Raw genomic sequence first — 24,345 nt, forward strand, 5'->3', positions numbered from 1 at the left:
TAGCTGAAACCCTACTTAATTTTCTGCTTTTGTTGTTCACAATCCACCTTAGCAAAACAAACAAAACCAGATGGTTAAACGAGTTTCAATCCCTTGCAATAAGTATGAGAAAGAGACGGCAAAGAATGAAGAGAAACAAAAAAATCAGTTTCTCAGGCTGTGAATTTCAAAAGCCAAAGCAGTGGCATGAAATATGTGTTCAAGCAAAGCTCTAACATGAAAAAATACACTGCCTCGAAGTCCCCTAGGAGATCAAATGACAACTAGAAAACATGCTTCAGTCAGAGCTTGCCCTAAATAACATCCCAATTCAACTTTACAGTTGCTGTCTCCATCACCACAAAGGGGGAGGACTGAACTCTGGTAACGAACCTACTATGGAGGTGCCACTACCAGAGCCTAAAAAGAAAGGAAGGAAAGAAAGAAAGAAAGAGAGAGAGAGAGAGAGAGAGAGAGAGAGAGAAAGAAAAAAGAAAGGAAGAAAGAAAGAAAGAAAGAAAGAAAGAAAGAAAGAAAGAAAGAAAGAAAGAAAGAAAGAAAGAAAGAAAGAAAAGAAAAGAAAAGAAAAGAAAACTCAAATGAGATTATTTTACCCTTGTGACAGCCTTAAGGCGCCATCTGGAGTTCTTAGCTAAGACTGCAATAAGTTAGGAACACCGACTGTCAAGAGAAAACAAAGAAATATTAAATTGAAGTCAGGGAGTCCTCAAAAGCCCCTGGGGTCAGAGTAAATGCAAACATAGCTTTAAGACACAATGCCTAGGAAAAGATCTAAGGGCCTTATTGGCTATGAGCTCAATGAGCAACCAAAAAAAGCTAATAAATTCTTAGGCTGCTTGATTTAAAGGATGATATATTGTCTAGACCTTGAGAACTTAATAACCCCATAGTACCCTGTTCTGTCTGAACACATCTGAGAATTGCATTTAGTTCCGGGTACCGCAATTTAAGAGCAATATTGACAAGAGCCATAAAAATGTTCATACCTTTTGACCCAGTAATCCCACCCATGAGAATTTATTCTGAAATAATTCAAGAGAATAGATGAATTAGAAGCATGAAGATATTGATGCAGCATTCTTTATAACAACAAAAATATATATTAATAGCCTAAATGTCTCACAAACAAGGGGGAGACATATTATACAGTATTAAAATATAAATGATGCGACATTTGAAAAAAATGTGATAATTCATGCTACGAATGGATGAATCTTGAAAATATTATGACCAGAAGAATACATTGTATAATTCCATTTACATAAAATGTTCAGGATAGGCAAAATGTCCAAAAGGAGACATTATATGATTCCATTTACATAAAATGTCCAGGATAGGCAAATCTACAGAGACAGAAAGTAGATTAGCAGTTGCTGGGAGTTGGGGAGAGTAGAGAATGGAGAGTGATTGTTAATGGGTATGGGGTTTCTTTTTGGGTTGGTAAAAACGGTCTGAAATTAGATAGTATTGATGTTTGCGCAACCTTACGAATATATTAAAACCCACAAGATAGTATACTTTAAAAAGATGAGTTTTATGGCATGTGAATTACACCTCAATAAAATACATATATATGAAGATTCATAGTAATATATATAAATGCTCATGATCCCATGAGGGAAAAAAACAGTATACAATTATATCCTTGATCTGATTCAATCATATAAAATTACTATGTAAATTCATGAATGAGGACTAGAAGAGGACATGAATAAATGAAAACAGTTTGATATAAGTGAATTTTTTTATTGCGGCAGGGGAAGGAATGGTGGCCATTATTTTGTTCTTTGAGTAATGAAATATTTTTCTTCCTAAGACAGTGTCCACAAGAGGGCAGACAAAAGATGACAAACCAAACGATTTAACACAAACAGGGGCTGAAAAGAACCCAGAATCAGGTGTTGAAAGCAATCTTAAAGGTCATTTGAGTCCAACTTCCTCATACTGCAAGAAAAAAACTGAGGCCCAGAGTGATGAAGTGGCTCATACCAAGTCTGCCGACTTGTCATGCAAGAGGATGAAGTAGAATACTAACCTCCTTACTTCTCCATCCATGCTTTCTACCAAATTACAGTGCTTCCTAAAACAAGGCAATGTTTAATCTAGAAAAGAGAAGGTTTAGTGGAATACGAGATGAAGGGTCAGTCCTCACCAAGAAAGGGTTTTTTGTTGGTTTTTTTTTTTTTTTTGTAGTAAAAGATGGCAAATCTAGAAAGAAATTGCAGAGAAGCTAATTTTAATCCAATAAAATAACTTTTTAACAATTAAGAGTGTCCAAAAGGTGGGACAAGAAGATAATTTGTTATTCAAGCAAAAGCCAAAATGGTCCCCTCTGAAGCAAGCTATTCTCAAGATTCTACACTGAATATGTACTTGAGATAGAAGCCTTCTCAGTTCTTTCCAACTCCTTTAAAAGATCAATAAATTTCTTTTCTGTGGCGGTGGGAGAATATGAAATCAATGGATTTCATTAAATCAACTCAGGTAGAGAATAAGGAAAACGTCTTGTTCACTGATATCTTATTGTTATTATTTTTAATTACTTTAGCAAATTTCTTTTAACTTATTTTCAGTATGTCAGATCTTTTGGGAAGCATATCCCCAGGAAAAAAATCTCTCAGTGATTATGTCCCAGGGTTGGAAGCAATATAGTATTTCCTTCCAGAGGTTCTAAATTCACATAATTTTATACCATTTCTTCCTTTGAAAAAAGAAAAAATGACTGTTTACAACAAAACTGATGGACCTTGAGCGCATTATGCTAAGTGAAATAAGTCAGATAAAGAAATACAAATACCATATGATCTCACTCATATGTGAAATCTAAAAACAAAAATAAAAAAGCAGCTCATACAGAGAATAGATTTGTGGTTGCCACAGGCAGGGGATAGGTAGATAGGCAAAATGGGTGAAGGTGGACAAAGGTATAAACTTCCAGTTAAAAAATAAGTAAGTCATGGGGTTGTAATGTACAGCATGACAACTATAATAATACTGTATTACCCATTTGAAAGTTGCTAAGACAGTAAATCTTAAAAGCTCTCAATCACAAGAAAAAAAATTTATAACTATATATGGCAATGTATGCTAACTAGATTTATTGTAGTGATCATGTCACAATATATACAAATATTGAATCATTGTCGTACACCTGAAATCAATACAATATATGATAATTATACCTCAATTTTTAAAAATGAAAATAGAAATAAAATGTCATGGCTGACAACACAAATTTATGTCACAACTGTCAGAATTTAAACCCCAGTTTAGCCACTTAAAAGTTATTAGATAAATTACTCAATGTGCTTTGACCGTCTACTAATCTATACAGTAAAAATAATAATAACCTTCCCTGAGGAGTTGGTGAAATTGCTTGATTAACATCACCATATGTATCGTGCTTTACAAGTTGCCTAGAATCTAGAAATAGTTCAATAAAAGGTTATCGAGCTATACCATTGGCTATTAGATATATGAACAGATGCCCTCTGGGGTGAATGGGTGGTTTAATCCTGGCAAGGATGCAATTTCAGTACCTGCTCATAGGCCAGAAGAAGGAAGATGAAATTCAAACATGGTTTGATCAGTCTTTCATACAAAGAGGTAATAAGCATTCTTTAACCTCGTTCTTACTTCTCACCTAGCGTCCTAGCCCCTATCCACAAAACTCTTTCCTGTGGAAAGCTTAATACCAATCCACACTGAAGTGACCAACGAGAATAAGATTTGGGAAGCAGACCACCCATACTGTAGCACCTTACAAAATATAAATAGCTCTGCTTTTCTGCACAGAACTAAGACTCCAAATGTCAGGAAACAGCCTCTCTAACTGAAATGAATCTGCCAAAGATTGACAAGAGAGTTGTACAAGGAGAATCTGCAAGTGAAAGAGCCATTTTACAAGTAGTTCACCATCTCCTTCCCTTGAAATTCATCTTAGCTTCAGAGTCATCTCATTCTGAGGTCTTCTGCCATCACAACTGGCTCAGATGAGCTCTGCCCACTTTAAAAATACAGCCCAAGAATAGCCAAATGCAAACCACTTCTTGTTCCTCATAAACAGCTGAGAAAGGCTGAAATTTTCTTTTCTAAATTATAAAATAAGAAAGAGAGTCTAGACAAGAGTGGAGGCGGGGGGGGGGGGGGAGGACCACTTGTAATCCTACCACAATTCAGCATTCTTATTTACTTCTTTCTAATTGTTATCTGTAAGCATTCATACACTTATTAACAGGAAATGACAGGAGAAAAATTTTTAATGTAAAATATGCTAATACACTCTCAGAAAATTCAGTCTTTCAGGTAGAACCTTCATTCTGTACCAGTTAACTCACTAGACACTCAAGCCCCATTTCCTTACAAAGGCTGAAAATGGGAAAGGTAGCTGCTGGTTGTATTTCCTCACTCTGCATATGCTATCTTTTTTACCACAGCAAATCTTTATAAGTACATATTACTGTCTCAATTTTAGAGAAAACTAAGGCTAAAGAAACCTAAGATCACATATCTAGAACATCATGGAACCAGATTCAAATCCTAATCCTAATCCTTCTCATGCTCGGTAAAAAGACAAGTCATAGGCTGGGAATACCTACAATGCATAAAAAAAAAGGGTTAAGGTTTCTAACAAGCAAAGATACCAACAAAACAGATTTCATGAAGATAAATAGGAACACAATTTTTTTTTAATGTAGATAATAAGATCAAGCAATTCATTAAAGAGGAAGTACAAGTGCCCAATAAACATTTGAAAAGATGCCAAACTTCCCTACCAGTCAAGGGAAAGGCAAATTAAATAAGGAGTTACTACTGCTCACCTATCATCTTGGCAAAAATTTAAGAGTGATAACAGTCCATGTCAGTTATAAAGAAAGGGCCACTTTCTTACACTGCTGGTGGAAGTGTAAATTGTTACAATCTTTTCTAGAAGTAACTGGATAAAATATCAATCAAAATTTTAAATATATATTCTGTTTGACCCTACATTAGCACTTATTAAAATCTAGCCTCAAAAAAAAAACACAAAAAGCACCAGTACACATATTTAAAGATATTTATTGTAGCCTTGCTCATGTTGGAAAAATAGAAACTACTCATCAACAGCTCCCACTTAAATAAATTAAAATATACCCATATTTTTGTAACAAAAACTCATAACAAAATTTAAGGACAGTAAAAAAATTTTTCAAATCAAGTAAAGCCCCTAATCATTCCTTTTCCTCTGTTTCCTTATCGACTATTTTTAATATACTTACATTTTACAGATGTAGTACTACATATCATGTTAATAAGTTACTAATTAATAGCTTATGAAAATGCCTCATTAAAATTCCATATGACAATTTGACAAATCGTAAGTATTTTTCAAAAAAATGGATATCATTTTTGGCAACTTTTAAAAGGTAGGAAAGCTAATTTGTTCTTGAAATTAAAAAAATTAAATTTTTATGTTTGAATGCAAAGAAAAAAGTCTACAAATTTCATTGCTCTAATTGATCAGAGCTTTTTTAAAAATTTGTAGAGAATACTAGCCAAAATAATTTCACTTTTAAAAAATATATACACTTCCCAGAGCTAACTTCCAGAAAAAAAGAGGAGAAAAAAGTATGAGATACACACATACACAAAAAAGAGGAAGAAAGTGGTGGTAAAGGTACATAATTTTAACATTGTGTGCCTGGTCTCCAGTCTTCCTCTGCATCCTGAAATGTTTCCTCTATACTTGACTAGTTACTTGGGAATTAAATAAGGCTCCCTTAAGATGCTCAAGCTGTTGGTTCCCTGGGGTTTCCCCAAAGTCCCTAAAAGGCTTTATGAGATATAAAAACCAGGACTTTTTCCATGAGTCCCCATAAAACAATGTCATGTGTCCCTTTTCCAACATCCCAATGCACTCTATTTACACCTTTATGACACTTAGTTCAAAACATTGTACAAAGTGTACTTGTGTTCCTATCCCTCACCAGACTGTAAGCACCCAGAGAGCAAGGTGTTGTGGCTCAGAATCAGATCCCAAGTTTTGGGAAGACCTGAAAAGTCAGCCAGTCCAACAACCCATTTAAAGTTTGAGGGCTCTCCACAATACACCTGCAAGCAGAATAGTCTTTGATGGGGGACCACCCCCTACACGCAGTGGCTTGTTCCTTTTAGGGGAAAATGTAGCTCCTAGAAAGTTCTCCTATAAATGGAATTTAAATATATTTCTAAAATTTTGAAATTTAACACCAGTCTTACCTCTCAGTAATCCACAGCATAGGTCAAATCCAACTTGTGAAATATTAGAACCTTCATATTTTTCCTTCAACGTGCCAACCCAGTGCTGTGCACATTAAAAAAAATTTTTTTTTTAAGTATATAAACTTCCTCCCTTACTGATCAATGTACCAGGGGTGGGATAAGGTGGTATATGCTCTAAAAGATATTTTATTGATTTTATATGTTTTTTGTTTCACTATGTACTTTCAAGGGAAAAAAAGTCAGAAATACAATAGCCAAAAATTCAGAAATTTAATGCATAAATATATTCTTCCACCACAATAGTTTTTTCATCTCCCCTACAAGCAGATAGTTTCTTTAATGCTGTTGGATGCCTCCACATGGGCAAAACTGGGCTGGGACAATCTGCCCAGCTCTGCCCTCAAGGGGAAGTCTCTTCTCATCTCCAGGATACCCTGGGCTTCCTGGGCTGACTCAGGACTTCATATGCAGCCTGGATCTCCAAAAAGTGCCTTTGAGCCTCTTTTGTCTGGTGTTGGTTGTGGTCAGGGTGCCAGATCTTCACTAGCTCTCAGTATCTCTGACGTATTTCTTCATTTGTTGCCCCCTCTAAGACACCCAAAACCTTAAGAAAACAGATGTTGACAAATTAGAATCCCATAAGTTGTCTGAGTACCTGGGTCTCCCCTTCCTCCTTTACTAAATAGGTTATGATATCTCTGGAGTTGGCTTCTACTTAGGCTTAAAATTTCAGCCTTTTGAAACATGGACAGGCTCTGGATCTCATGGCAAGAACCAGGGTTTGCCTTTAATCGCAGCTACCCACTTTCTAATCTGGAACTTCACACCCTGGACAACATTGCCTCCTTACATGAGAAATAAGCATATATATCGACCAAACACATGTATAAGACTGTTCATACCAGCTTTATTCAAAATAGCTTCAAACAAGAAACGAACCAAAGGTTCATTAACAATAGAGTGGATAAATATATTCTGGTATATTCATACAATGGGATACTATAAAATAAAGAAAATAAACACTTTACAATTGTGTGCAATAGTATGAATAAAGCTCATATACATATGTTGAATGAAAAAAGTCAGACACAAAAGAATACATACTAAATGATTTCATTTATATGAAGTTCGAGAATGGACTCTGAGGAAAGGAGTATAGATTGGGAAAGGAGCATGAGGGAACCTTCTTAGGGATGGAAATATTCCATACCTTGATCTGAGTGGTGTCTACACAGGTGCATACATAACATTAATATATGTTATACCGCAATAAAAAGTAGATAATATACACATATTTTCCCCCACTCATTATTAGAGCCTCTGCACATTCACCCATTGCACAGAGAAACCTCAAGAAGAAACCAGGACATCTTTCTGGGGCCTGACTCAGAAGACATGAAAACAGTACATAAGGGGAACCCACATAAGGGGCACCAGCTCCAATAAGGCTTAGCCTAACTCCTCGAGCCTTCTCAGACAGGAATGAGAGGGGAAAAAAGCCTTACCTGGTAAGCCAGCTGGCGTTTCTCGTCCTGAAAACTATGAACAAACTCATAGAGCTTCTCCCACTCCTGGAAGTAGTTGCTGCTGAAGCCAGGATCTCCCACTAGCAGCCTCCAAAACCAGTAAGGCAGAAGGAGGACAGACTCCATGAGGCGGCCAAGGAGAGGGAAGAAGCTAAACCAACTCAAGAAGTAGCCAAGGGTCTCTGCCACATAGCTGAGGGTGGCAGCTGTGTTGTAGAGGACACTATATGCTAGCGGGCCTGTGAAAGCGAGGTAAGCTAAGCCCAGGCGGTAGAGCCTCACACTGAGAGTGTCTGATCCAACTGAAGCTTTGTAGCGGCGATGCTTCTGGGCCGTGATGCTGGCCGCCAAGCTGATGGGCAGGATGGCTACGGAGCGGCCATAAAACATAGGGGAAGTAAGAAATGCTGCTGCTAGAGTGTTCTTAAAGTCTGAGGTCTGGTTGCCAACAGCGGCCACTAGCAAGACCCCTAAGCCAACTGCCAGTGGGAGGCCCACAATATAGAAACTAGCCATGAAGGAAAGGCTAATGAGAGCCACAAGGCCAAAATAGATGCCCACTATCATCTGGGCAGCAAAGCGAATGGGACTCAGAGGAGGTGTCCCCGTTCCTGAGCTCTGTCTCTGCCCCTGGGCTCTGTTGGCCTGAGCTACAAAGCTTGGAAGCTTCCAGAACTCCAAGAGCCAGCCCAGCCCGCCACCCCCCAGGGTAAGCATCCAAAGTAATGCATGGCTGTCTCGGCCCAGGTACAGGTGGTGGAGGCCAGCAGGGCCCCCTACAGCCCAGAGGGCATAGGTTATCAGGAGTCCCTTGGCCATATTTTAGAGGAAAGGGCTCAGAACAAGTCCAGTGGCACCTGAAATCGCTCCAAGTGCGTAAATATGGGGTCCTCTGTGAGAATCATGACCATCACGGCCCCAGTGTTATCCTTAGACCCTAAGAGATGAAAAAAAGCAGCTGTAAGACTATAATCAGGTCCTAACACAGTAATCTTTTCTACTAATAATAATCGAGTCCAGATCTTCCTGAGTGTCCCTGAAATGCTGGTTCTCCCATACCTTTTGATCTAGCACCTCATGTCTGTTTTTTATAACCACAGCAACCCCAAATTTAGGGGAGAAGAATGTTTTAAATGCCTTCGGTTGAGTAACTAAGAGAACACAGCACCCAAACAAGAAAAGCAGAAGCTTAAATTTTAGACTTCCCCTTAGACCAATGATCCTGAGAATGACTCATGGGGGAGTGGAGTGAATAGGAGTGAATACCATGCCCTTCTTAAATTTCTACACATTTTGAAAGTCCCTGCCCACCACTCCACCCCTCAATCAACATCATCTATGGCGGCCTTCATACACCTGGCCAAAGTTTTAGCCCCTCTCCAGCCTTCCCAGCTCTCCAGGCCATGAAATATTCTCCTAAGGCAAACTTGAAACAGCTCTGGGAAACTACTTTTGACCTAGACCCTGGCACTCCACAATTCAACCACCTTCTTCCCCCGGCAGACTTGGAATGTCTCTCCAAAACAGTCTAATGAATGAATCACCAGAATATCATATCAGATGCCAAAGTGTGCCTGCCAGAGTGGGCCTCATGACTACCAGCCAGCCAGTACCTGTTAGTCTCAAGGTGAGTGTCCATACCTGGGTATCCTGGCTCCCAGGCCCAGCAGACCAGTCATTTCCTTGGACCACGGAGTCAAATGGCCCTTCTTACTCTGCTTCCACTTCCATCTAAATGGACTTTGTCTTTCTGTGTTTGCTGTGTCAACAGAAATCTGCCTTTGGGGCCAGGCCCCTCCCCAAGGCCCTTCCCAGCCTCCTAGGGATCACCTTTCAGCCTTAGGCACCTCTCACCCACCCACTCGGGTAAAGTCAGTTTAAGGTTTTCTGGGCGTAGCCAGCCTCCCCAGGCTCCAAGGGGAGGCGCGCCTGCACCGCCCTGACCACCAGGTGGCGCTGCTGCTCATGGAAAGACTGGTTGAGTCCCCAGACTCACCTTGTTAAGATAGCCCCCAAAGCACTCCGGAGCAGTCAGCTATCATTGTCCTTTTCCACCTCCGTAAATGGGAAGATGTCTCTTCCATCACCTCAGGTTGCACTTTCCTCTCTCCCTACATGCCCTTGAATGGCTCCACTTCCAACTCCTCAAAGGCAGAGACACCCATCAACAGGCTGTAGAGAGATACTCTCCACACACGCGCACCCGAGTTTGCCTCACTGCCTTGCCTCCAGGCGTGCCAATTAGGGGGCACTACATCTAGACCTGAGCCTGAGACATGAGGAGACACCTGATCCAGAGGGAGCCCCAAGTGGACTGTAACCTGCCAGCTCTGGGGAAAAGGAGAACCAGGAGCAAAGGGGGTGAGGGACATCCCACCAGGAGAGCAAGGCCGTAGCCCGAGAGTAGTCTACCTTCCTACTTCTTTGATGCTGGGATGAAGCTGGGATGCAAGATGCCTTCATTTCAGTGTCCTGGGCTCCAATCCTGGTTCTGCTACGTGACCTTGGACAAGTTACGACGCTTCTTGGGTCTGTTTCCTCCTCTGTACAGAAAAGACTTGAATCTCCAAGGTTTCCCAGCCTTGACTTGGGGGTGAAGCGGGCCTGGTGGGCCTCACCCCTGTCGCTGCCTCACAATCAGCAGAGCGTTTCTGTTCCCTCCACTCTCCCAGCCCCCTCAGTCCTTACCCTGGCCCGGAGAGGGAAGGTGGCTCTCCATATTGCCCCTTACGGCGCTGGAAAAGGCCCCGAAGCGACCGGGGAACCGCCGGTTGGGGGTTGCGGTGGATGGGGCGCTGAATAATGAATGAGACTTAATTGGGCCGGCACTGCGCCGTGGCGCACTAAGCTCAGCAAACAGCGTTGGCGGCGGCTGCTGCCGCTGGACAAACAAACTAGCTCCCAGCACTGGGAGCTGGGCGGGAGCGACAGAGGTGGGAGGGGGAGGGAAGGAGCAGGCTTCTGCAGCCCCTGGGCTACAGGAGGAACCCAGGAGTGTGGGGCTGCGCTGGCTTCCCGGTGAGGCATCTCAGGAAGCCAAGACTGGAGAGTGAGAGAAGTGGATTGTGCGGCGGAAGCCAGGGACCTCAGGCAACCTGAGAGCGAGGAAAATACGGAGAAATGAGTGGAGAATGGAGGAGAGAGAGAAGTGAGAAAGGAAAAGGTGCACCAGGGGAGGAGCTGCAGCGGGGCGGAGGAGGGAGAAGAGCAGTTACCTAGGGGAAAGGGAGAGCGATGGAGGAACAAGCGAAGGGAGGCGCCAGGGCCCGGGAGAAGAAGAATTGGAGAAGAGTCAAGGAGAGGGATGGGAGGTGACCGGAATGAGAACAAGAGGGCGGCGGGGCGGGAGTGAGACACCCCTGCCTCCACCTCGGCCTGCAGCGCTCCCGCCCTAGCGCTCTCTCCAGTCGCCCGCACTCACTTTGTCACAATTACGGGGCCGTCACTAGGCCCGGATTGTTTTCCCCAAATTGTTGTTCTATAAACTGGCGTGGGGTGGGGAGTGGGGGGGATCCGATAAGCTGAAATGGCGCTGGGGACATGGTGGTGTATGTACCCACAAGCAGACCGGGGTGGACAGGTGAATCCAGAGACCCACCCGGGAATTCTGGCTGCTGCCCCAGCCTCGTAGCTGATCCGCTTTCAACCATCCTGGCCCATCTCAGCCTCACTTCCTCGGTTTCCCCAACAGAGAACTGCAAGGATGGCTTGGCAGGGACAGTGGAGGCAGTTGTAAGTGGGGCCCAAACTTCCCTGCTCTCCCCACTCTCTTTTGTTCTTCAATACTCCGGTAACAGGGAGAGGGGATCTTTCCGAGCTCAGCTGTCCCCAGAGCGCTGATCACCCTAGCTGAATGGCCAGACTCCCACCCCCAGCCCCACCCACGCTCTGAAGCCCCCAGTTCCGTGCCTCTCGGTGCCCCGTGCCACCTTGCTGTCCTTCGATTCCTCAAACATCTGTTGCGCGCCCCCTGTGAGCTAGAGCCGCGCCAGTCTTTCTCCCCCGCCCTATCCCCACCCCCGCCAAAAACTCTCCCCCGCCATCCGCCCCTTCCTGGCCAGGCTGGTCTGTCGGCTTCTTGACAGCCGGCGCTGAAGCCCAGGCCCCGCGGGAGCGGCCGCAGAGGAGCCGCCGCATGGCTGGCTCCGACACCGGCCTCCCCGGCGGCTCCAGGGGCAACGGAGGGTGGCGGCCGCTGAAGCGAGACCGCAGCTGGCCCTCAGAGTTGGCAGAGCTGGGCGAGGGAGGAAGGGACCCGTGGGTGGGCTTGTGTCCCGGTCTCTAAAGTCTGCCATTCCATTGCCCTGGGGTTCACCCTGACCTGAACGCTGCCTGGATCCTCGCGCCTAGGACGCGGTTGGCTCCCTGTGCCACCTCCCCCAGTCCGGTGATTTACACCCAGGCTCCGCGCAGCGCCGCTTCCCAATCAGGAATATCGACCCCAGGCGGGGCCCCCCGGCCGTATCGATCCCTCTAAGGCTCGGGATTTAAAAATGTCAAATTTGCCTTTTCCAGGAGGGCGGAGGGGCGAGAGCCTGGAGGAGGGCGTCTTGGAGCGGGGCTGACAGCGGGCCATCGACCAGGCGCCTGTGCCCTGAATGAGAAGAGACCTGGCCATAGCCGGGTTCTGACACTGCATGACCATCCTTGGGTTGCAGTCACCTCTGAACGGGGCAGGAAGAAAGCCCTCCTCCTTCTCCCCATTGCAATGGGCCTCGCTATTCCCCTGGACTATTTGTTCCCAGAGGGAGAAGCTCCAGAGGAACAGAGACACCCAAAGGTAGGGAGATAAATTTGGAAGAGATCCCTAAATATGGAGATATGCAGACACAAGAAGGGCTGCAGAGATAAAGATATGGAGGCTGCAAGTGATACCCTAGCTATCAGGACAAGCAAGGAAAAGGGAAGGCGGCTGAAAGACACACTGTAAACAAAACAGGGCACCAGAGATCCAGAATCACCCCAACCCTCTCCCTTGTATACCCAGGAGATTTAGGGCTGGGGAGAAAGCCAGGCTCAATCTTTTGGTGTGTTTGAGAGTGGGGAAGGAGAGTGGAGAAAAAGCCAGGTGATCAGAGTTATCAAGGGAAAAGAATTGGAATATAATTAGCATTATCCTCCCAAGTCTTCAACTAGTAACTGGATCTGAGATCCAAAAGGTAAGGGTCCCAGGCCACTAGCCCAGGCCCCAAAGAAGTGAGCTCCCTTCGAGATCTGATGATCTGCCTCTTCCCTTCCTGAGATCCACCTCCTCCTCTCTGACCCCCATCAGCCTGGGGATGCCAGTGTCACATCTTATATTAGAGACTATTTGTATATGTTGAGACTGTGTATATGTGTAAAGGCGTGGACTACAGAGAACTGGTAGTAACCATGTTCTACCCCAGGACTCAGCAACTGGGTCTCCAGACTTTGGGGGTGGGGGACATACACTGCTTTCAGGAAGCTTGGGGAAGGGATGATGCTTGAGGTGTAGGTGGTGGAAGGGACCAGATGCCCAGACCAGCATTCTCACAGTTAATATCTATCCCCCACCCCCAGCAGCACACCTCAGCTGTCACTGCGCACACTGCCTTCTCCTACAGAACGGAAGACAGAGAGATGACAGCAAGTGGCGCGTCTGGAGCCCGGCACAGACACGCAGGGAGAGATAGGGGCTCATCCTCAGACACTCGCGGCTCACACCTCTACTGACAAAATCAGGCCAACACATCTCTAACGCTGACACACACAGTCACTGACCCCCCCACGCGGGATGCACACCCATCAATGCCTGTCATACACACCACCTCTGTGTGCGCAAACGCGCACAATTCCTTGCAGGTCAGGCTGAAGGGTCTAGTCCTAAGACCTGTCTACATCCTTTCTTAACATCTCAGACCTTAAATCGCCTAACCTGAGGAGAGGGCTTAGGTCCCCAAATTGTGCAACCAGGGCCAGCCACAACAGCTGACAGGCCAAGCTCAAGGAAGTCAAGTATCAGGACCAGGCAAAGAACCCAGAGATGACCAGGCGGTGGGGCTGTTAAACGCCTCCCTTACTCTCCCTCTTCCCCGCACGTCCACTCGCGGGCCTCCCGGCCCGCCGCCCGCCTGTCAGTCGAGTAATGAATGCGCGCTCGGGGCCCCAGGCCCCTCCGGAGTCGTTCATCACTGCCAGCAACGCCCTCTTCTCTGCCGCCCGCCGGAGGGTTAAGCGATACAGGCAGCGAGAGCCCCTCTCCCCCCACCTCGCCACTAATTGTCAGATTGAGATGTTGATTTGTCAGCTGGGAGCTAGCGCCAAAGAATCTGCAGTAAAAATCCAGACTCCTTGAACTTCCTTTCGATTCCATTCTGGCTCACCCAGGCTTGGAGCTTTTCCGGATTTGATGTGGATGGGTTGGATTTCAATTAAGAGATGGGGGATAGAAGAGTAATATAATTCTATTCCGATAGGTGGCGCACCAGGCTACAGACCTTTAGTTTCCCTAAGGGGGCTAGCCCTGGGCGCATTTCCTCTTGAACAGACTTGAGGCCCAAGGACTTCGCGCTCCAGCCGCCCAGCAGAGGACGACTGGGCCACCAGCCTCCCCTCTCCCGCAGCTAGAGTTCCCGCTTCTTCAGTGGAAGCCCTCAAGCAGTATCCCCATTGCCCGCCTTCCGGGAACTCCCTGGGCCATATCTTGCCTTTTCTCTCCTTCAGGTGCCTCCCTCCTTCCACAGTCTTCCGTTCTCCCATAGGAGGCGCCCTGTTGAAGGTCCGCCCTTCCCCTGCCCTAGGCGCCTAGGCTGCAGTCCCACTCCCTCCCCTCTCCGCAGCCCCTGCCCCGGAGCTCCCCCGGCGGCCGGCTGAGTGACGGGCGGCCGGTGATTATGCGGAGCGGGGAGCGGGGTGCGCCGCGGGCAGCAGCGCTGACCCTTCACATTTCCGATCCGCCGGGACCCTCATCCATCCGAAGCTGCTCTTTGTCTGGCCGCCTAATTGCCGGCGGACAGGATGGATGGCGGGACCGACAGCCGCGGAATCCCTAATAAAGGCCGCGGCCGCCGGGGAGGGAGAATGGGAAGGAGGGGGAGCAAGAAGGAAGGGATGGAAGGAGGTGGGAGGAAGCACCCGGCTGCGGCCGCCGAATCAGAGTCGTTACGTGCAGCGCACACTCGAGACAAGCTAGCCTAGGGTTCAGGACCAGGAGTCCCGGGTCGACATGGGTCAGGGCTCAGTGGGTGTGGGGTTCGTTAAGCCTCCTGCATGTTGGAGAAAAGAACTAGGAGCCCCGGTAAAAAGAGCATCGTAAGGCTTCGAGCTTGGGGCTGTCTGCTGGGCTCTGGATCCTCAACGGCAGGCATCCCCCCTCCTCTGCTCACCTGTTGGCCTCCCAGTGCGGGATCCAATATCCCAGCGGAGAAATGAGCGGTCTGACAGCTGTCTGTGCTGCTGCTGCTTACATTTCATTTACTGGAGGCTAGAGCAAAAGAACTGTGGGGGGTGGGGTGGGGAGGGACTGAAAAAGATGTGAAAAGCGAGGCTAGGGCGAGGATCCACACTTGGCCAGGGTCAAGAGCTCTGGAAGCAAATCAGCAGCGCTCTGCGGCCTGACAGACACTTTGGAAGCAATCTCTACCCGCTCCCTGTGGAGCCAGGAGCCGATCCTCTGCCTGGTGGGTGTGGGCATGACCCTTGGAACCCAAGACTTCTCGGAGCTATGTACTGTACCAGAGGCTCCTGCGGGAGATGAGTGGAAGCCCAGTGGTGCACTTGCCCTCTGGCCCGGGACTGAGGCCTGGCTGCCCTCTGTGCAAGGGGGTAAAGTGCTTGCAGGCTCTTGGGCTGTGACTGTTTTCCCACCCGGGATGAGAAAAGGAGAAAGGTCCTAAACCCTCTCTGCCAGCTCACTACCCTTTCTCCTCTTGAGCACATTTCCCTCCCATTCGCTTCATTTCCTTCTGTGCCTTCTCCTCTTTCACCTGAACAGCTCTACTCCACAGCTAACTTTAGCCCACATCCCTTAGCTAGCATTTGAGCGCCTGTTGGTTTGTCAGGCTTCATAGTACTGGGCTTGGAAGATGCGGGACTCGCTGAGCCAAGGTCCTGCCTTGTCGACTTCACACACAGGTCTCTCCTGAGATACATCCCGATCTCACACCCCACTTCTGCTTCTCTCGCCCTTCCACTGCCTCAAGTGCCATTTCTCTTCTCTTTCCCAAGGCACTGAGAAGGAAGCCAGGAGATCATAAGTCTGGTTCTGTCACTTTCAGGGTGATACGGGAGAAGCCATTTCTCCTTTGGGGGCCCCAGTTTCCTCAGCTGTAAAATGGAGACAATATAGCCACCACTCAGGGGTGCTGTAAGGATGCAGTGAGAACTTGCATGTAAAAGCCCTAATATACAGTAAGCACTCAATAATGTTATTTCCTTTTCCATGCTATCGGTAGATAAAGTTCCTTTTTCTTCATACTAGGGGTTTTGTATCAGGCAACTCAGGCTGTTTCCAGTTCTGTATGATCTTAGATGTGGGAACTGAAATCCAGAGTGTGTGTGTAAGGGGCAGGGAGGGAAGAGAACCACATCATGAATAATCCTGAAAGGTGAGGAAGGAAAGAGTGCAAGAAAAAAAAAAAAAAAAGCACTTCCTTAGATCTTAATGGAAGATCAGCCAGCTATTCCCTCTCCTCTTACAGACAAGGAAACTGAGGCTTGTGGAGGTTTCACTGCAAGTGACAGGGGCAGATCACACTCCCAGGATCTTTCCTCATGTTAGCCCTCTATTGCTCATTTCCTCACCCGCTTTCTTCCCTTGAGGGCATCTGGGTCAGTGACAAGGAGTGTGGGAGAATGAACAAAAAGAGAGAATCTTTAAGAAGCCAGGACCTTTCTGCTAGACTTCATAAAATTTTAACATGAAAACTTCCTCAGAGTTGAAGGCACACATCACATGCAAATCATATGCTAATCACATGCTAATCCAAAGTCTAGTCTTTAAAACTCTGAGGTACGCTTGGCTGTTACTGCTGGGGGAAATTCTTGGGAGACTCTTGGTTTCCAGGAAAGGAGAGATGGGGATGGGCTCCATTGGGGTGAAGTTATGGAGTTAGGATTCATTTTAGAATTGGAAAGGAGTCAAGTGTATAATTTGGGGTTAGGGCCAGGGCTAGTGCAGAGTCAAGGGTGGAGGTTAAGGCAGGATTTAGGCTGGGCTATGCTTATAAATAGGGGAGCCTATGGGACTCCTTAAAGGCTTCCTCTCCCCTTCCTTCCCATATCAGCTTCGTCTCCCACCTCTACTGCTCATCCTATATCCTGCAACACACCTTTCTCTGCCTACTTCCCATTCTCAACCACACCACCTTCCTGGGGCCTTCCCGTCTGGCTGCCTGAGGAGCTCTGGGTAAATTGTCCTAGACCCAAGCCTGTGCCCCAGCATTTCTTTTTGAGCCCAGATACTTGGCTTCTGGCCCCAAGAGCACTGACTGGCCTTGACCCTACCGAGGTCTCTTCTTGGCCATTTATGTGACAGCTGCAGGGGAAGCAATAAGGACCTGGTGAGCTGGCAGCTTTATTCCAGAGTGTGGGGAAAGAACAACAGAACATGAATAAATTCATAGAGCTGGCCCCTCGCTCCCTGTGAGCCAAGCCCGCTCTCCCCACCATACACATTCGCTGCTGCCTGCAGCCCTGCTGGTCACCGCAGTTCACGATCTGGGCTGGGGATAGGAGGAGAAGCTCCAGAGAGAAGAGAGCTGGGACCTGAAAGGGGCCGAAGTGAGGGGCTCAAAAAGAGGGCCTTGGTGAGTAGGAGAGTGGGGTGGGGATCGGGCTGAGCAAGAGGACCTCTGGTGAGTGGAGGGAAAGGGGAGGAGGAAGGAGCGGTATGGCAAGACCTGGGGTCGATGGGGCTTGAGGATCAGGCAGGGGAGGCTGATATCAGCTAAGGCCTTCTCTCTCCTCTCTGATCCATCCATCATCCTGCCTGGGGGAGCAGATCCAGAATTAGACATGCACGGGGCCGGCATGGCCCTCAGCCCCCCGAGGAAGACAAATGGCGACAAAGACCTTGAATAAAATTTGTATTTATGGTTGGAGGAAGCCCTTCCCCCACTGACTGCCAATTCTTTCTCTCCTAACCCTTTCAAGCATGTAGGGGCCTCCCTCTATGCAGGCCCAGCCTCAGCAACCACCTTTTCCCTGCATCATTATGGGCTAGGAGATGCAGGGAAGGAGTACAGGAAACGAGAGGTGACAAAATCACCTTCCACCCAATAATCATGCTCTGGTATGCCTTGTGCCCTCTATTTTTTCACATTGTATTTCTATACATTACAGTCCTGGCTGATCCTAGTTTCTAAGAGGTTCTTTGCAGCTGTTCACATCCAGGGCCTCCAAACATCCCCACTTTGCCAATCGTGGAGCCCCTTCTCCAAATCTCTGGCCCTGGGGTCTCTGTGAGCAAGAAGTTTCCCCCAGAGGGGCCAGACCCTAAGAAAGAATGCAACCACTGGTTTTTTCTCTGGACTCTGGACCCTTACAGAGAGGGATCTATCAAAGCTGGTTCTTTCCTGGTCACCTGGAATAGCAGACACAGTCACCTCTCACAGGAGGGTGCCTAGCACTCAATCTGCATTTTGGCTAGGTAATTTGCATAAACAACTTCAAATCCCTTCTCTAAACATTTTTATGTGGGGTCCAGCTTCTCTGGGTTTCCATGTAACCACAGACCTCTGAGGAAGGGAGAAGGACAGTGGCAGCGGTTCTAGGGGCTAGATAAAGTCTGGCACTAGGGCAGGACTAAAGCTGAGCAGGGCTAGGCAAGGCAAGTGGGACAAGAACTTCCTTCTGATTCTTTTCCCCAGTAGACTCTCTACTTTAGTTCTGAGATAGGAGGAGCAATGGCATTCATAGGGTCTCACATTTAAGGACTAAGAGGAAGACAAATATAAAATCTTCCTTCAAATAGCCCTCACGCATACACACAAAGACAATGCACAATCTACAATCCCACTCACCCAGGGTCCCATGGCCATATCCACACTTGCAGACCACTGTCACAATGCACAGGCCCAGAGCCTACCACTATGCCGAAGAAACGCCCCGCCCCCGCATCTTCCCTACGGTTGATATGTCACATTGGAGTCCGAACACGGACCTGGGTGTCTCTCTGCAGCGCGCCATTTACATTTCTCTCTCTATCTGTCAACCTGTCTTGGCTCCCGTCTCTCTCTCTCTCCGTCTCTGTCTCTCCCTCTCCCCCTCTGGGGCTGTCAGTCTCTTTTCCAAGCTTTGTCTCTGTCTCTGTGTCTCTATCTGGTTTTCCCTCTCTTTGATTTCTGTCGCTCCTTCTCTGCTTTTCTGTCAGTTTCCTCTTCCCTCCCACAGGCTGATGTGTTTTCTCACTCTCTCTTGCTCCTTCACTCTCTCGGCTGCTCTGCCTCCCACCACAAACACACACACTGGGGTCGAGGGTAGGGATGGCTGGAGATTTACCTTTTCCAGTTCAGGCCAACATGTACCCGTTGAACCCTTTATCATATGTTATTTGGTTATGGGTACTGAGGGGTGTGGAATGGTGAATTTCTCTTTTCTCACCCTTCTTGTTTGTTGGATTTCATTTTCCTTTTTCTTTCTTTTATCCTTTTTTTGGGGGGGGGGCGGGGAAGGGTCTCTTTTTACCTCAGGAATACCCTTCCGTCTTCCCTGCGTATTCTCTGGGCTCTGGGAATACCCAACTCCAGGTAGAGGGTGAAAGTAAGGATAGGTTGGGGTATAGTAAACCTGCATAATAAGGTTCAGAGCCTGGTAGCAACCGCAAGGCTGGGGGCCCGAAGGTGGGGGCCGCTGCCGGCCCCGCCCCCGAGCTTTCCTCTTTGGACGCCAGGGGTCGCTCCACCCCCCAGCCGCTTACAGCAGCTCTGGCACTGGGCTGCTCACACCACCCGCACCGCGCCCTGGGAGGGAGGGGTGGAAGGTTAGGGACGCAGAGAGGGAGCTCGCTAGCAGGAGAGAGACGCGGGGCCAGGGCTCTAGCAGGGGCTGGAGCCTCGGCTGGGGTAGCAAAGCGGGTCAATGCTCTCCAAGAGCCGGAGCGCAAATCTACGAGGAAGTCCAGTCCGGTGGGCACTACCCGAAGCGCAGAGCCCGGGACGTCCAGAGCGCGGAGAGTAGTCCCCACTCCAGCAAGGAGCGATCCGTCTGGGTAGCTGGGGATCTAGGCGCCGCCATCCTTGAGAAAGCAGCTGTCCCGAGAGCAAGCATCCTAGATCTGTAAGAAACCAGCCGTCCGAGAAGCCGCAGATGTCAGGCGCCCGGGAACGTTAGGCTGAACAGGAGGGTAACAGAGGACCGCGGGCTCTGAACCGTCGGGAGCTGCCCCTGGCTCAACCCACGCGGGGACCTCCGCCTTGACGGAAGGTTTGGGGAACGGCACCGCTGAGGAGGGAACCTGCGGGGGGGGGGGTCGGGCGCAGCCGTCGGGGGTGTTCCGACCCAGGCCTGAGCCAGGTCACCGCCTCCGGGGCTCGCAGAAAGCCCCGGGCCTCCGCCGCCATTGCTCCCAAAAGTGAGGAGGATCTGCTGGCCCTGGCTGCGTCGCGTCTGAGCCGCCGCAAGCGGGTCGCGGGCGCGGCCGTCGGGGTGGCCATGGTGCTGCTTCTGCTGGTGGCTATTCCGCTGCTGGTGCACAGCTCCCGTGGGCCGGCTCACTACGAGATGCTGGGTCGCTGCCGCATGGTGTGCGACCCACATGGGCCCCGAGGCCCAGGACCCGACGGCGCGCCGGTTTCGGTACCCCCCTTCCCGCCGGGCTCCAAGGGAGAGGTGGGCCGGCGTGGGAAGGCAGGTCTGCGAGGGCCCCCGGGACCGCCAGGTCCCAGAGGGCCTCCAGGAGAGCCCGGCAGGCCAGGTCCTCCGGGCCCTCCCGGCCCGGGCCCCGGCGGGGTGGCGGCCCCTGTCGGCTACGTGCCTCGCATTGCCTTCTACGCCGGCTTGCGGCGGCCACACGAAGGTTATGAGGTGCTGCGTTTTGATGACGTGGTGACTAACGTGGGCAACGCTTACGAGGCGGCCAGCGGCAAGTTCACCTGCCCCATGCCGGGTGTCTACTTCTTCGCTTACCATGTGCTTATGCGCGGCGGCGACGGCACGAGCATGTGGGCCGACCTGATGAAAAATGGACAGGTGAGATGACCCTTACTCACCCAGCCCCAGATCCGCGGGGTCGCTTTCTAAATCTCCCTGCACTCATTATGCAACCCAATCCCCTTCCCCAAACAGCGTCACTGAATACAGGAATGCCAGGCTGTTAAGAACTTAGAAATCGTTTCCTTTAGTCAAAGAGAAATTGGGGCTGGAGAAAGGAAACGACCTGTCCAGGGTCTCACAGAGCGTTAGGAGTGGTGTCAGAATTAGAATTCAGGATTCAAAGCGTTATGTCTGCAGCCACCACCTCACACTCCAACTATAGGCACCCGTACACCAAACCTCTTTGATGTCCGGCCCTGCCATTTAGCCTCTTCTGTCCTTCTGCCTTGGGCTACTCTCTCTTCTGCAGCAGCCCTCCAGGACTTCGGGTTTCCCAGCCCTGTTATGGGTGATGAGTTACCTGGAGTCTGGCACCTTGAAATTAGAATGGAATCAGGGACCAGGCAGTGGGCAGTCAGCAGCGATTCCATGGGGGCATTCAGCTTGAATTTTTGAGGAATATGTAGAAAAGAAGGAAAACACTGGCTCACTTGCCAAAGCTCTACTGTTAGCCCCAGGATCTGGGGCCAGTTCTAGAGAGGGGCTAACCCTCAGCTAATACTGGACTAGTAGGCAGGGATGAGAAGTGGTATGACAGCTCAGTGATCAGCCAGGGCCCTTGAAGAAATGGGTTTGGAGGAGGAAAGAGCAAAGGTCAGATAAAGCAGAAGTCTTGGACCCCACCCTGGTCCAGTAGGCTGCACATTCTCCTTGGAAACCTCTGGCCTCCAGATTTTGCTGCTCCCTGCCTCTGTAGTCAGAGTCAGAGTTACTGCCACCTTGATTCAGGAGACTAGCCCCAAATGACTTAGCTGGCAGACTGGGACACACCTAAAGGAGTGATAGGCCACAGGGGTAGGGATTAGGTTAGGTGCCGGGGTAGGAGTATGGTTGGGGTTTAGTGGTGACCTCCAAATGCCTGTGTAGTTGGGTGGTGTTGATGGTGAAGCATCAGGCCTGCTCATCCTGATTGTCTGAAATCTGGATCCTGCTAAGGCTGCAGCACCCTCCTGTTCCAAGACCTGTAGGCATTACATTGGGGTCTCATTCCAGCAGGGCCGCCCCAGGAGCCCAGGGAAAGGGAATGAGAGTGTACGTGTGTTTGTATGGGAGTGAGATAGAGTACGTGTGCAAGGGAGTGTGAGTGTGTGTGTGATGTGTCTCGGTATGGGATGTGAAGGTGTGAGAATAGAGCATGCCTATCTGCTTGTGGCACTGAGTGGGTGTATATGGTCTATGAAGGGTATCTGTGAGTGAGTGAGGGGGGCAGTGTGTACCTGGAGTGTGTCGGTTTGTGGGGGGACATGGTGCCCCTCCACTTTATATTCCGCAGCACGGGCGCTGCAGGCCCTGAGGATGGTAAATAGTGATTAGAATAATGTTGAATAATTAATGAGTTAATAACCATCCCCTGTGGAACAGGAAGAGGGGGGTTGGGGCGGGGCTGGTGGCCAGAGGCAACCAAAAGCAGGGAGCCAGAGTGGAGGAGGGGCTACCTGTTGGGGCAGAAGGTGACCCCTAGATGGGGGCTCTAGAGGCACCTGGGAGGCAAGAATGCATCATTGCATCTTCCCACCCTTGCATACACACAGATACATCTGTGCCTTAACACTGGGGGAAGGGACCACGAGTTTAGGATGCCAAATGGGGTTCAGAATCTTAGAATTTATTCTATTGGCTAATTTTATTTTTTAAATGATAATAATAGCAAAGCCTTACAGTGTTTTGTATATATAGTAACTCATTTATAAGTAGTAATTCACATGTAGTAACTCATTTAATCTTAACAGACTTAGAAGGTAGGCTCTTTTGTTACCTCCCACCTTATAGCTCAAATTGAAGACCAGAGAAGATGTGAAACTTGCCCAGGTCGCACAGCTAATGAATGGCGGTGCCAGTGAAGCTCAGCGATCTCCTGGCCTCTACTTGTCCTCCCCAGCTCCTACAGCCATCTACCCTAGTGCCGTTTTCACAGGCCTAGCTACACCTACTTAGCCTCTCATCACCCCAGCTCCGCACAGGCCATAAGGCGGTTGTTGTGTTCTCTCTTGATAGGTCCGGGCCAGCGCCATTGCCCAGGACGCGGACCAGAACTACGACTACGCCAGCAACAGCGTGATACTGCACCTGGATGTGGGCGATGAAGTCTTCATCAAGCTGGATGGCGGGAAGGTGCACGGAGGGAACACCAACAAGTACAGCACTTTTTCTGGCTTCATCATCTACCCAGACTGAGCCGGGCCCCATCACTAACGCGTCCCCTTTTTCTCCGCTCCCCTCCTTATCCACCTTCACCCCGCCCCACCCAAGGGGCCACCCCCATCCTATGAGAGCCTGGCAGAGGGGCAAACCCTCCCGCTCCTGGAGGCGGCCTTAATGGGCGGACTCTTGGTGTTCCGGGGTATAAGTGGCTGGGGAGTGAAGGAGGCCGGGCCAGAGGAGGAGCTGAGCGGCTTGGAAAAGGAACTGAAGCGACAGTGAGCATCGGGCCTATGAAAGTCCAGAGAGGGGCGGAGGTCGTGGCCCTCTACTGCGCCAGGCTAGAGTAATCTCACTAGCCAGACCTGGCGGCATTTAGGGAGGGAGAGACCAGAAACAGGAAACCAGAATAGGCGGGAGAAGACGTTTGGACTGGGTAGGCACTGGTCCTCTGTCATGACTTTTTCTCAACTTCCCCTCCTCCCCTCATTTCCATTTTTTTGGCCCAGTCTGGCAGCCTTCTTGTGAACTGGAGGAACCAGTGAATTCTTTCCTGGCATTTAAAACTCATTCTGTACAGTCCCCATTTCACCCCCATCCTGGCTTGGCCTTGGGGTTACAGCTGTTGTTGCCTCATCCAATAAAGTGAAGTTAGAGAACATGCGTGCCTCTTAACTGGAGCACAGAGTGGGGACAAGTGGCTGACCCATTTCTTTACTCTTCTCAAGGACTCCCACCCTACCAGAGGCAAAAGTTCAGTTCTTCCAGGCAAGGCCTGCCTCTGGGAGAGAAGAGAAGGATAGTAGCTCAGGGCTTCTGCTGCGATATGGAAAGGGGGAGGCGGGGTGGTTATCAGCTTCAGGGGAGCTTTGAGCCTTACACTGTGGGGAGACACCAACCAGAGTAACACTAACATGAGAGGGTTCAAACGATATGGGTCTGGTTCCTCTGCTTTCTGCCTGATGCAGGAAGAGTTTTAAGAGGAGCACTAATAGGGGATGAGGGAGTTACTGACCACTCCTGGAAGTGGCACTGATCTCAAGAACGGCAAGTCCACAAAGGTCCACATTTGACCCCAACACACTTATAGATCTTGCTGAGCAGTAGGGTGGGCAGGAGTGGGATGACTTCCTCCCTTTGGGCCAGCTCCAAAGTGAGGGAGCCGGGA

General features: G+C 48.9%; 2 protein-coding genes across 2 annotated transcripts; one reads left to right on the forward strand and one right to left on the reverse strand.

The window, feature by feature from the left end:
* Positions 1-6,486: 6,486 nt before the first annotated feature.
* DNAJC22 (DnaJ heat shock protein family (Hsp40) member C22) lies at positions 6,487-9,525 on the reverse strand. Its single transcript, XM_016151771.2, has 3 exons — positions 9,408-9,525; positions 7,746-8,703; positions 6,487-6,844 (listed from the first exon to the last, which is right to left on the reverse strand). The coding sequence occupies exons 2-3, from the start codon at positions 8,583-8,585 to the stop codon at positions 6,791-6,793; spliced, it is 894 nt and encodes a 297-aa protein (XP_016007257.2). The 5' UTR covers positions 8,586-8,703; positions 9,408-9,525; the 3' UTR covers positions 6,487-6,790.
* A 10,151-nt stretch (positions 9,526-19,676) lies between these two features.
* C1QL4 (complement C1q like 4) lies at positions 19,677-23,831 on the forward strand. Its single transcript, XM_016151857.2, has 2 exons — positions 19,677-20,915; positions 23,034-23,831. The coding sequence occupies exons 1-2, from the start codon at positions 20,379-20,381 to the stop codon at positions 23,211-23,213; spliced, it is 717 nt and encodes a 238-aa protein (XP_016007343.1). The 5' UTR covers positions 19,677-20,378; the 3' UTR covers positions 23,214-23,831.
* The last annotated feature ends 514 nt before the right edge of the window (positions 23,832-24,345 follow it).

Source organism: Rousettus aegyptiacus, unplaced genomic scaffold (genome assembly GCF_014176215.1).
Source record: "Rousettus aegyptiacus isolate mRouAeg1 unplaced genomic scaffold, mRouAeg1.p scaffold_m13_p_2, whole genome shotgun sequence".
Classification (NCBI taxonomy): Eukaryota; Metazoa; Chordata; class Mammalia; order Chiroptera; family Pteropodidae; genus Rousettus; species Rousettus aegyptiacus.

What these genes read in the sequence shown, in the direction of transcription:
- DNAJC22 (XM_016151771.2), bottom strand. Translation starts at nt 8,585, where the DNA reads ATGGCCAAGGGACTCCTGATAACCTATGCCCTCTGGGCTGTAGGGGGC. An exon ending in AACGCCAGCTGGCTTACCAG is followed by an intron (nt 6,845 to 7,745) that starts GTAAGGCTTTTT and finishes TGTTTTCTTAAG; the next exon opens with GTTTTGGGTGTCTTAGAGGG.
- C1QL4 (XM_016151857.2), top strand. Translation starts at nt 20,379, where the DNA reads ATGGTGCTGCTTCTGCTGGTGGCTATTCCGCTGCTGGTGCACAGCTCC. An exon ending in ACCTGATGAAAAATGGACAG is followed by an intron (nt 20,916 to 23,033) that starts GTGAGATGACCC and finishes CTCTCTTGATAG; the next exon opens with GTCCGGGCCAGCGCCATTGC.